Raw genomic sequence first — 13622 nt, forward strand, 5'->3', positions numbered from 1 at the left:
ATGTATGGCACTCAAAGAATCTGTAAAAATGGCCACTTTTTGTACTCCCTTTCCTACTACATCTTCAAAAGCTGAGGTTATACCAGGAACTTCTGCAGTAAAAACGCTACTGTCATTAGCAATCCTCTTTGCTACTGTCACCGGTGGATTGAAAACAGCAAAACCTGCATGACAGGAGGTTTTTGAGCCATCAGTAAAGTAGTGGCAATAGCTACTGTATTTGTCCTTAAGTTCGTGAAATTCTTGGCGCAGAATTTGGTGTGGAAACGTTTTTTTGTCGTATTTTAACAAGGACAGATGACATTCGACGGCCCTGTGGTCCCAGGGGGCCACAGCGTCCGAAAAACTCAGAAGGTTCGACGAGCATATCTTGAACGAATAGCGAGACACGTACTCCTGCAAACGAAGGGCAAGAGGACGGACCACTCTGGGCTTGTTCGCATACAGTTTCTTGTACCTATTCTCAAACACTTCACCAGCACAGGGATGGTCATTTACACATGTTGTTTTGGCTACATATACTCCACTTAAGTATGCTCGGCGGTACTCCAGGGGCCATTCATTGCACTCAATGTACAGACTGTCGATAGGGGAGGTGCGATATGCACCTGTGCCAAGTCTGAGGCCCAGATTGTATACTGGGTCGAGTGAGGTGAGGACAGATTGGCGGGCTGACCCGTACACGATACAGCCATAGTCAAGATGAGACCAAACCACCGAGCCATAAATTCTTAGCATACATGTGCGGTCTGCACCCCATGACTTGTGCGACAAAATTTTCAGTATGTTTTCGTGCAAGTTATTTTGAGTTTCTTTACATGAGCTACAAATGTCAATTTTGAGTCAAATGTGACACCTAAGAATTTGTGCTCGTTGTGTACTGGAACGGGTACATCCTTAATTTTTATATCAGGGTTGGGTTGCATACCTCGTTTTCGCGTAAAGCACACACATGCACACTTCTCAGGAGAAAAACGAAAGCCATTTTCATCCGCCCATCGTTGTAACCGGTTTACCGTAGTTTGGACCTGCCTTTCACAGATCGAGAGGTTACACGAGCGAAAAGCGATCTGCAAGTCATCCACGTAAAGGGAGTACATGACTGGCCGGGGAAATAACCTTTGCCAAAGAATTTATCTTGATGCCAAAAAGAGTCACACTCAGTACACTGCCCTGAGGAACCCCATCCCATTTTCCTGACTGAATGTACAGGATAGTGTATTGCCAAGTCTTACATTGAAGGTTCGTTCCTGGAGAAAATCTTCAATACATGAAAACATTCGCCCTCTGATTCCCATTGCTGCTAAATCCTTGAGTAATTCCATAACGCCAGGTTGTATCATAAGCCTTTGCCATATCAAAAAATATGGCAAGGCAGAACTGATTATTAACAAAGGCATCTCGTATCGTTGTTTCAAGCCTCACCAGGTGGTCAGTCGTAGACCGAAACTGACAAAACCCGCATTGAAACCTATCTAGATAACCAGAACTTTCAAGAATAAAAACCAACCTAAAATTCAACATCTTCTCAAAGGTCTTGCACAAACAGCTGGTCAAAGTTATGGGTCGGTAGCTTGATGGACACTCTGGGGGCTTGCCGTATTTCAGTAATGGTATTACGATAGCCTTTTTCCATGCTTTAGGCAGCCTACCTGTTTTCCAGATTTTGGTAAAGAACTCCAAAATCACTTCTAAACACCCATCACTTAAGTGCTGCAGAAAGGCATAGTGAATAAGGTCGGGGCCGACGGAGGTAGCCTTGCACTGAGCTAATGCTCGTTTCAGTTCATACAAAGTGATTTCTTTATTATAATCCTCTGTGTTATTGCTATTGTTTTTAATCTTAAACTTTTCAGCATTATTTTTATGTGCCAGGGATTCTTTTGTATAATTTTTATCACTAGAGGCTTCTGCAAAGTGGGCACCTAAAACATCTGCTTGTGTTTCCAGTAAGTTGCACGCACTGTCTGTAGAGAAAAGTGGTATGCTGAACCGTCTGTAGTTGCCTTTAATTTTACGCAAATGGTCCCAGACCTTTTTTTGTGGGAGTCGCAGTATTTATTGTACTAACAAAGCTTTGCCTTGAATTCCTTTTGGCCACTTTTCTGATTTTCCGGGCGGCGGCACAGGCTGCTTTAAAGCTCAGACAGTTCTCTAAGGTGGGGTATCGTTTAAATACACCCCAAGCCTTGTTCTGCTTTTTCCGAGATTCACGACACGCATTGTTCCACCACGGCTTTGGTTGCTTGGGAATCCGTCCAGATGTCTGGGGGATCGCAACTTTTGCAGCTGTAAGATGTTCCTCGCAAATGTAGGTATTTGCCTCATCAATGGACATGCTGCTGTCAAAATGATCAAAACAAACCAACTCCCTAAATCTCTCCCAATGTGCCCTCTCGAGCTTCCATCAGGGTATACAAGCTGGCGTTGGGACTACCTGTCAGCACCTCGACACAGAAACTACTACACTTGGGAGTTTGTAATGCCTTGGATGAACTCCTCGAGGCTCATCACATGAACCAATGGTGGCTTACGTCCGAGTTCCACCTCCACCGGCAGAGCAATTCTGAACCAGCTATGCCTGCGCTCACCGATTCAACACCCACAGGCCGATGCGACTCAGCTTCCGCATGAGATTCGCCAATTTATTGATGTGGCCCCACTGCCCCAGAACATGCATCCAACACACCACCAGGATCGCAGAGATGCCAGAGCGAAAGCAATCTTCAAACGGTACGGCCAAAACTCCACCACAGTATACACGGACGCAGCATCCTATCCCGGGAGGAGAGCTATGACCGCTGTTGTGACTACAGCTCAAGCCTTCCTCACAAGTGCATGAATTCCTACCACCCATGCACTACAGGCAGAAGAAGTGGCCATAGCCCTAGCAATTGCTCAAACCCCTGCAGAGATCATCATTACGGACTGCCAGCAAGCATGCAGAACATTCTCGAGCGGCTTCCTCTCACCCTGCGCCACACAAATTCTACTCCAGCATCCTCCACAACACCGTGCAAGGATTATTTGGGCTCCCGCCCATGCCGACGCCCCGCCAACGAAGCTGCCCACCAGCATGCCCGAGATTTGATACACCGGGCTAGTCAGGAGTTCGGCGAGCAGTGGCGTGTCTGTCCCCTTTTGTCATACACAGAAATCACGCAGCACTACCACCTGCAGCGAACAATGTACCCTCCTCCACACAAAAACCTCACAAAAGAGCCAGAACACCACCTTCGATGCATCCAAACCAACACCTTTCCCCACTAAAACTAGAGCCCACATTCTGGCCCCTACCCTCTACTCCTCGGAATGCCGCTTCTGTGAGGCTCTGGGCATGCTTCACCACATTGTGTGGGGCTGCGAGAAGAACCCCAACCTACCCCCCCTGCCCTTCCCCTCCCCTGAGCACTGGGAGAGAGCACTGTGCAGCTCGGACCCTGATGACCAGCTTTGGCTGGTGAAGAGGGCTCAAGAAGCCGGATGGTCTCAAGGCGTCCTGGAATAAGGACTCTTCCCCAAGGCGAACTGCTTTATAGGGACGTTTATTCCTCCTCCTCCATTGGGGTGCACAGCCCTTGAAGGAAGGAAGGGTCTGCACTTCGCACAGTAAGGCAGGAAAGTGATCACTTCCATATGGATCATTCACAGCACTCCACTCATAATCCATCTGGAAGTCCGGTGACCCAACACAAAGGTCTAGAGCAGAAAAGCTTTCATTCCCTGCAGAAAAATGCGTCTTATCTCCGTTATTGAAAACAACTAAGCTGTTGGTAGTTACCCACTGTTCAATGAGTTTTCCCCGGCTATCTATTCTTTCACCTCCCTGCAAGTAGTGATGAGCACTGAAAACTCCCATAATAATTATTGGAGCTGGAAGTTGTTCAACGTGGTCATTCAGTTCCTGTAAGGACACATGATCTGATGGTGGCAAGTACAATGACACAACAGTGACAAGCTTGTTAATATAGACTTGTGCTGCAACAGCCTCCAGCGTAGTGTTAAGTTGTATCGACTTGAGAATTGTGCCTGGTGCCACAGCCAAGGCCACACCGCCCGAGGCACGGGTGCAGTCTTCTCTGTCATTTCCAAGGAGGTGAAAGTTGCGAAAGATGTTGTCATGTCTTTTCGTCAGATTTGTCTCCTGCAAGGCTATTATTTTGGGTTCATATTGGTGTATAATTGCATGAATATCATCTATATTGTGCAGTAACCCACGGCAGTTCCATTGGACTATTTGTACCATATAGGTGTCTGCTAGAGTTTTCGCTTTCGGGATCAAGTAGGTGTGGACGAAGACATGCTCCCAGAGGCACTAGGGCACACCTCCATCTCCTCCCCCGCCTCTCTCGTACTGCCTTCAGTTCCGTGAATACCATTAGGGGGACCAGGTGGTTTTGCCCGGCCCTTTGGCTTCTGCCGAGGGTCGGGGGGGTCCCCAGGTCGTTGCCGCTCATGAGCAGCACCTGCAGCAGTGCCACTTCCTCTGAGGTGCGTCGACCGTCACCCGAGGAGAGGAGGTCGATGGTGTGGCAGGGGCAAGGCCTGCACAGTCTTTTGGTGGCTTAGAAGCCACACCACTTTCTTTGGTGGCCGGGAGCTTGGCTGCCGGCTTGACTCGTTTAGGGGGCTGTGGCTCTGCGCAGTTCCCCTGAGTGGACTGCGCCAGTGCCGGAAATTGAGGCAGCCCCGCCCACTGACGGGCTACCTCAGCAAAGGACCCTTTCTGAGTGAAGGCCAGGCGTCGTTTGGCCTCTTGGAAGGACACATTCTCTTTCACCTTGATCGCTAGCAGCTCTTTCTCCTGTCGGAAGCGTGGGCATTTCCTGGAGTACGCGGGGTGTTCACCGCTGCAATTCACACATTTGACTACTTCTACATCACAGGCGTCATTTCCATGTTCGGTGCTAGCGCACAGTGCACAGGTCGGTTTTCCACGGCATGACTGCTGTGTGAGCCCGTACCTCTGGCAGCGGAAGCAGCGCCTGGGGTTTGGTACGTACGGTCTCACACGGAGATTCAGGTAGCCTAGGTGTACGTTGTCGGGTAAGGTGGTGGAGTTGAAGGTTAGAACCAAATGTTTTGTGGCAATTTCCTCATCTTTCCTGCGGATCTTTATTCTTCGCACTGCAATTACATTTGTCTGTTCTTCTTTAAACCCCTCCAGAATCTCATCTTCAGACACATCAATCAAGTCTTCATCCGACACTACCCCCAACCTAGTATTTAAGGTGCGGTGGGCAGTTACGTGAACCTTGTGTGTTGCTAGTTCTTTCATTGACAGCAGGGCATCTGACTGAAATTTTGCTTGGACCTCCACAAGGAGATCCCCGGTTGGCAGCTTTTTGACACTGTATCTTGGTCCAAGTAGATTTCTCAGCTCTCTGGCTACGGCGAACGGCGACACTTTCCTCAAGGGCTTCTGAGGGTCATCAGATTGCATCACCAGAAATTTCGGGAAGGTCGTCTCAGTCAGTGAACGATTGCTGTTCGAACTTTGCGAGGCATTAACTTCGGTGCGCCCTCATTTAGGAGGGCGATCAGGGTCAAGATTTTTTTTCTTTTCCATGAAAAGTAAAGTGTTCGGCAGCGGTGCTGGTCGCCCACCACGGAGCCCAACAAGGGAACGTGACTTTGTCACGCTAACCATACAGCGCTACTATAACCCCATGACGTCTAATCAAGGCTGATTATAACCACAGGGTTAACCCTTGCCGCCAGAGGGGGAAAAGAGGAAGCTCAGGAAAGGAATAGGTGACAGGACAGGGATGGAAAGGTGACCGAAAAGAGAAAGGAGAGAGAGGAGGTATAGGAAAAGGCGACTAGCTGATTTCCCCAGGGCGGGTCAGTCCTGGGGTGCCGTCTGCAAGAAGCAGGGGCCGAAGTTGCGTGTTGTTTCAGCTGAGGGGCCATAAAGGTCCAAAAACAGCCTCAGCGTCAACTCAGCAACCAGGATTCCCTTTTCCTTGGACACGGCTAAGCCACGCACAGCTGGGGCGTGGGTGGGTCCAACCCACATGGGCTCGAGGTCCGCGGTGTCGCCACTACCGCCACCTTGAACTCACAAGGTGCCCCTGCGGGGGGATCTGGTAACGTGACCGGTGATGACGTTCGTTTATTCGGAGTTGGGTCAAACATTGGGGCCGAGTAGGGCAAAGGAAGAAACTTTATGTACAGATATTTACATGGCATTTGACTGAGTGAACAGACTCCTGTGCTCCTGCACGCACGAGATTAAATAACCAGGTTGGGTCCGCCCCCTTTCACCCTTTTTCTCGGCTGACGTCAGGACGCACCAATACGTGGCACTCCCAAAGAGGAGGCACTTTTCCACTCGCACAGGTCAGTCGGTTGGCTTCGGTGGTGCAACCTTCCTTGAACAGCGGCGTCTCGGACCCACAACAAAGCGGCCCCACGATGCTCGGCTTGCAGCTGAAGATTGCCGCCAGAAGAGCAACGCAGCACGCCTTTGTTCATCCCTCCCTGCACCATTCTCGCTCACTGTGACCTGCCTTGCCGGAGGGCGCTTGGGTTACCGTGAAGCCGCGGAAAGCGGCTTGTGTCCAGTAGCAGAATTAGTCGCCCCAGTGTCCTTGCGTACAAAGCCTTGTCGCTCCCCGTCGATGAGGAGCCGACGAAAACCAGACGACGGGAGGGTTGGGTGACTGAACCCGATAATATTGCAGACAGTCGTCGCAATACCAATACACCGATCGTAACAGCATACACAACGACGTGCGGTGGGCAGCCACACTGCACAGCTCTACCGCTGAAGATCAACAGGCCCTCGTCCCAGTAGCAAGGGAGGCCACCCCTCGCAATCGGGGCCCCATCAAGTCCCTTCTCTCTCTCCCTCTAGCAGGGGTGAGACAGCTGAATCAGATTTGGGAGCAGTTTTTGGAGCAGCGAAATCTCTATTTTGGAGCAGAAGAACCTTGATTTGGAGCAGACATTTATTACGTCACCTTAGAGCCTAAAAATCAAATTTTTGGCAACTCGGGAGGGGGGGGGGGGGCGCACTGTTTAATGGGTTTTGAACGTACATAACACTGAAACAGCCTTTCAATAAAGTTTTTTCTACTAGAGTATCACAAGGCATGAACTGCACTACCTTTTTACAAGCCATTAATAAATTCTTCGGCTCTATGCATAGATGGAATGGAGTGCCGTTGAAAACATCGAATCGAAAAACTAAGCAATCGTAAGGCATTTTTATTATCATGGGAACGCTGAAATTATTATTTTTGGAATACCAGACTCGGCTTTACACACAATTGTAGAGGCATGGCAAAAGTTGCGCAAAGCGAGCTCGTGACAATCTTCGCACCCCACCAGCCCTCCCATTTCAATCCCCAAGGTGCGCATTCACTACGATCGTAATTTGAATAACGTTGGTATGTTTAGCCACCTCCCTCTTGGCACTAAATTTCACTTCAGATAGATAAACCATTATTACTAGCGTGAAATAATAGCCCTTCCCGCTATCGGCCACTGCTTGAACATTTTGCGGCGATGCAGCCTGCGCCGCCACTTCTGCAGTGTCGATCGTCCCATTTCCGCAACTCGCAACCTCGCTGTCAAAGGCAGCAATAGCTCAGCGTTTTATTATAACACCGCAATGAGTCCGAAATTTCACTTCAAGCACGCACCGCGCCTCTCACTCGAGGCCGAAACACGGCGAATTCACGTTGTTTTGGATGAACTCCCGTTCTTCGAGTCACGCAACTTCCCTCAACAGATCAAACGACTAAATGTAAAACCAGCCACCCCCATGACCAAAACCACAGTAGAAATCGGCGAAGAGCACTCTGCCTGAACCACGAGCAGCTGCTTCGCCCGACGGCCATGTTTTCCAATATTCACCGCACCAAGATGGCGGCGCCCAGTAATGTCGTTATGGAGATATACGGCGCTCCAAAATTGCCGTCCTTTCATCAATTTTCACCAGTAGTTTGTCGCCTGAGTACACATACGTATTTTTTCTACAGGACTTTGCAATTGTTTTTCATGAGAAAACTTAAAAAAACTTACAGAATATAACATGTGCAACCCGACATGATGATGACCTTCGAAAAAACTATCTAAAAACTATCTTGGGGACAATTTTATGCAGGTGTTTTATAGTATGACCAATCAATTAAACCTTTACAAACAGGGGTGCTGGAAAATTATACTGTCAGTAAGCATTTTTCCCCACTGAAACTGGCGGCAGCGTTAAAATCCTTGGCTCTCAGACTGTTTTGGAGCAGTTTGGCGCAATTTCGGCAATTTCCAAGCTTTTGGAGCAGCCTGGCGCAGGAAAGCAGATTTGTATCAAAAGTGCGCAATATGCGCAGCTGTCTCACCCCTGCTCTAGGGTGTTGTGCTGCTAAGCCCACGGACGCAGGTTCGATCCCGACTGTGCGGCTGCTCTTGGGATGGAGGCGAGAAGCGGAAACGCCCGTGTGTTCCGAGATTTCGGTGCAGGATCCCCAGCTGGCCAAAATGGATCCAGAGCCCTCCACTACGGCATGCCTCATAGCCCATGCGCAGATTCGGCGCGTTGAACCCCAGTCAGTCAATTACATCCCGATATCAGCACACTCTGCAAACGGCCATCATACACCCTGCAACATGTTGTCCTGATCGAGCGGTCCACCGTGGTTCGGCATATGAAAGCCTGGCTTCGTTTGACAGTACCCAACAACCATCTTTGGCTGGACTCGGAATGCTTCAGCTGCATGGTTAAGAACAACTGAAAAGGAGAGGCGTTCCCAGAGATAACCACCTTGTGATGCGCGTGCCTATGGATGCATGGTGCTTATATTTAGTATGAGTGATTGTAAGAGGGTTTTGCACACACACACGAAAAACAATTCCTCGCAATCTTGCCTCAACACATCATTTAATTTTACATTGGTGTGAGACGACTGTTTCAAAACCCTGTGCATTCGACCGAAAATGTTTCCATTATAGAACGCATGCTGCAGTCGTTTTTTGCTGTGATGTACGAGCGTTAAAAAACAACTTGAAACTTATTAATTAAAATTCCTTCCGCTCAAAAACCGAATACCACAAGCGAGCTCTCTTTTCGTTATATCTGTCGGGAGCTGTGGAATTTTACTGGTATTTCAGCCCTCCTCCCCAGGCCAGTGCAATAGGTTTGGCCCCCTCAAGACAAAATCTTGCCGACACCCACGGCCCCACTTTAGTGTGCGCTGGTTTGAGAAGAAGAAAAGAGCAGGTGGCAAGGAGAAGCACATTTCCATCTCCTCCTCTTCTGTCCGGCTTTTCGAAGTGACGCAGGGGAGCTCTATCGTTTCGCAACTGCCAGGCGAGGCATGCAGAAGCAGTGGTGAGCAGTTGCCTCTGTCAGTGCCTATGGAAGCAGATGTTGCACGCTGCTGCATTCAGCAGGAGTGCAGCGCTCCGGCGCTGGTGGCTCCATGTGCCTGCTGATGGGCACCAGCACTCTTTTAATCTAACGAGTGCATTCCAGTTCCCTCGGCCTCCTCAAGTCAATTAAGAACATCGCTTCCATTTCATCTGAACCAAGCCAGGCACTGCAAGTCCACACCTAATCAAATCATCCTGAAACACAGATAAAGGAATTAGGCTCCCTGCAAAGTGATTCTGGAAATTGGCTGACATGAGTTCCTCCTGACTGGGACACTCTGCCCAGTGATTGCTTGTGCACAGCAAGAGAATGCAACACGGCCAAGGAAAATGACTCGCACATGGTGTATTTAACCCCAACCACGTCACCAAGGACACCACAAGAAAGCAAGACTATGAAGAAGTGGACGGGGCACGCGGCCCGAGATCATCGTCATTGTCATCCGTACAGGGGGTTCTTATAGACGCGCCGTTGCTCCGTCTAGGCCCTTCCTTCGCGGTAGCTTCTGCGACGGACACTTTGCCCCTTTCTCAAAGCAGACTAGCTGCCACACCAGTTTAGGCTGCAGGCATTGCACAGCAACCACAGCATCTAAATGCCTGCGTCACAGGCTCACCGCGAGGCCTAGCAGTCCAGAAGGACTGCCCATGCGACACCAACGCCCCACGCATCGCAACAGACCAGGCCAAACCCTGGTCTTTCCCGAGGCCTACCTCGGTGTGGCCTGCCTTGGCCGCTTCGACGAGCGCTTGCTGGGCGGCCCTGGCGAGGCCGTGGTCGTCGGGCCAGCTGCACTGCACCAGGTGGGCCACCACGTCCCGGTGGCCCCGGCCGGCTGCGTGCGCCAGCGCGCAGAGGCCCTGGCTGTCCACTCGGTCCACCTGCCCACAGGGGGGGGGGGGAAGAGACAGCTGCTGGAGAGGAACGCCCTCGAGAGAGACGCTCAATGCTGGTGCACGAGAAACCAGTGGCGTCCCACTGAACATCCTTCACATGGATATGCCACAGCCAGTGGGAATTGCTAAAATGGCTGTCGGTGTCACTGTCCAATCCCCAAGAGTTGTGGGAATGTATATGAGCCCATTCGTTCCACCTGCACCACGCGAACCAGTTCAGGCGGTGCAGCACTTGGCTGTTCATTTCAGTGGTGCAGCTCGGACACCGGATCCATGCCGTTCGATGCACCGGTAGGGCCGACGGGTGCAGGATGACAAGTTCATGGCTTTGCCTGCACTCCCTGCTGAGCAGTTCTGTTAACTTTTTTCTGGTCGAAGTCGCTAATCGATGATGATGATGATTATTACTTTTTGGAGTTTGTTAGTTTTTTACTGCATAAGACACGTGAAGAGATTATTTTTTAAACACTATGTTAAACCACTTTCTGTGGTGGCGAATGAAGTGAACGGTCGGAATACGAAAATATCGTCTAGAATCAAATTGCGCTGCTCAGATCTGGCCTGGACAAGCAACTCTGGGCGATCCATCAGGCCTAGGAAGCTGCCGCAGCTGCCCCGAAATGCGGTTACGCGGCCTCTCCGTTAGCTTGTAAGTGAGAGCCCAGCCCAGCAATCTGCCGGAAATTATTTCCTCTCACTCTTCACGAAGCAGAGAAACACGTGGTGTACGTCAACTTTACGCATGCACGCCATGCTTTGTACGCTTCATGAAGATATGCAATTTCACCAAAGTGCCCTTACTTCGTTAATTTGCTTTCGGCAATAACCTACCGTATACACAGCAGCTATTTAAAGCCTCTAAACTCGGGCAGAGATTCTCAACTTTTGTGTCTGGAACAGAAGAAATGGCCTGGAGCACTCGAAACAACCACTCACAGCCACCTGCGGCCGCACTGCACGCTAAAGGTCGCAGTGCCACAAGCGGCTTGATCCTGTTTTGTCCTCACTTTCCGAAGCTTGCTCCGAGCATTCCCTTGCTTCCCAATATTCCACGCGTGTTCTTGTCTAGCACACTCTACTTCAACTTTTAAAAGTCCCCAAAAAGGTCACTAAGACTCCAAAGAGATAACACTGTCGCTAGCACGACTGAAAAGACACTTAATTTAGCGACTTTCTCGCTAAGTTAACACCACTGCTGCCAAGGAGGCGCATAAGCAGACGAAAAAGGTGCAGGTCTGGTTCCATCGATTGCTCAGGGCGGCAGAACCTGCTTTGCACGCTGTGAACTGGTTCAAGAGGTGCAGGCTGAATCGAATGGGCCCTAAGAACTGTGGCTGGTGCAGGTTGATTGCGTAGCTAGGCATATGTTGCTACTCGTGGCCGGGCCAGAAAGGAGACAAACATTTATGCCAGAAATGAGGCGAGATGAAGAGAGCAAAGTTAGGTTATACTATATGAATACAGGCGTCTGTCCTAAAATGTACAAGGTACAGCAAGAGCAAAAAATAAAGAGGAGAAAAAAAACACTCAATTCTCACACCCGTTCAAACGATGCCAATGTTGGCATCATTTGCCGGTGACTTGCAGGCGCGCAGGTGACTTGCAAGGGAGGTAATTGAGGCGGTTTTTATTAAAAGAGCAGGCGACACGTGCATCAGCACGCCGTCACTAGTGCCGAGTGAAAAAGAAAGGTCATCCTTAAAACACAGCCTGTAGTTTGGCATGTACAGTTGTTCCTCTTTGCGGTTTGGTCTGCGTCTGGACTGCGCGCACGCGCGTTAGGACCGCATTGTTCTCTTGAGGTTGCGTCAGTACGCCGTCACCAGTGTCGAGTGAAAAAGAAAGGTCATCCTTAAAACACAGCCTGTAGTTTGGCATGAGCAGTTGTTGTTCCCTCTTTGCGGTTTGGTCTGCGTCTGGACTGCGTGCACGCGCGTTAGGACCGCATTGTTCTCTTGAGGTTGCGTCAGTACGCCGTCACTAGCGTCGAGTGAAAAAGAAAGGTCATCCTTAAAGGAGCCATGAAGAGAAAACACAAGTTTGGTTCATTCAAAAGATTGTCTCGTTAGAATCATACTGACACCACTTTTAACGTAAACTTCGCTCAAATAAGCTACATAATTAGGAAAAACGGGAATGGTCATGCGACCCACCAGCTCATTTCCCGCAACAGAACCTGTGATGTCACATGAGCTAAGCTCTGCGATTGGCGGAGGCTGGCAGAAGCAGACGCAAATTAGGTAGAGCTTACAAACTAGACGAACGAGCGATTTGCGCTAAAATTTAGGGCACATTCTTTACAAAGCAATAAGAATGATGGGACAAACAGTAGAAGTTACGAAAGCACATGTAAACATAGAAGTACTGATGCGTTCTGCTGTTCGTACTGCGCACAGCATGCTTTGGTTTAGCTGCACAGCACTACGGGGCTTGGGGTTGTCTCAGACGACACTGGCCGATTGACGCAAGCAACGGTGTCTTACGTGACCCCATTTGTCGAGCGAGCACTGTTTCACGGAACGAATATTTTCTCCCAGAACAAAAACAAGCCAGGTTTAAATGCGGGCAAAAACAAACCAAACGCTTGCCACGGTATGGTGGCGCCATCTAGGTTACGGAACGTAAAAAAACGCGGGAACAAACCAACACCGCTGTACAGGGTGGAGACAACCTTTGAACGGTCCCGTGCCGCCGCAATTGGGCCAACGGGCTCAACGCGTTATTCTTTTCGTTTCCCACGAGACCTAGCAACACGAAACAGACAATATGATTCAAACTTCTTCAGTAAACCGCGTTGCGGCGATAATATTAGCGCGGTTTTGACACAATGACTTGCTTCGGCGGCGAGCGAGCAACCGAACATGGCGGCGCCAGCGTTACGTGTCTCTACCCTGTACGGCGGATGCGTGAATGAAGGTACTCTAGGCTGCAGAGCGGTCGGTTCCTGTGATGTCACTTGGGACCACGAAAACGCACGATTGAGCGGGAAAATCAAAATTTTAACCTAAATTGTTTAATTTCTCAGTGAATAAAGCACCATTTGTATCCGGACAAGCGCGGGGGGCACTATAAAACACGAAATCTTTCCAATAAAACCAACTTGCATTTCCTCTTCATGGCTCCTTTAAAACACAGCCTGTAGTTTGGCATGTGCAGTTGTTGTTCCCTCTTTGCAGTTTGGTCTGCGTCTGGACTTTGGCATGTGCAGTTGTTGTTCCCTCTTTGCGGTTTGGTCTGCGTCTGGACTCCGCGCACGCGCGTTAGGACCGCATTGTTCTCTTGAGGTTGCGTTAGTACGTCGTCACTAGCGTCGAGTGAAAAAGAAAGGTCATCCTTAAAACACAGCCTGT

General features: G+C 49.8%; 1 protein-coding gene across 7 annotated transcripts in view; it reads right to left on the reverse strand.

Annotated features, from left to right (window-relative positions):
- Rols (zinc-RING finger and ankyrin repeat domain-containing protein rolling pebbles) overlaps positions 1-13622 on the reverse strand; it is a 403382-nt gene that overhangs the window by 46845 nt on the left and 342915 nt on the right. For all 7 annotated transcript variants that reach the window (XM_077705637.1, XM_077705635.1, XM_077705636.1 and 4 more), the window contains one exon: positions 10090-10257. In XM_077705637.1, coding sequence (XP_077561763.1) covers positions 10090-10257 — 168 coding nt within the window. The remainder of the gene's footprint in view (positions 1-10089; positions 10258-13622) is intronic.

The sequence above is a fragment of the Haemaphysalis longicornis genome, unplaced genomic scaffold, assembly GCF_048455015.1.
Source record: "Haemaphysalis longicornis isolate Haplotype H1 unplaced genomic scaffold, Haemaphysalis longicornis Haplotype H1 scaffold_4, whole genome shotgun sequence".
Taxonomy (NCBI): domain Eukaryota; kingdom Metazoa; phylum Arthropoda; class Arachnida; order Ixodida; family Ixodidae; genus Haemaphysalis; species Haemaphysalis longicornis.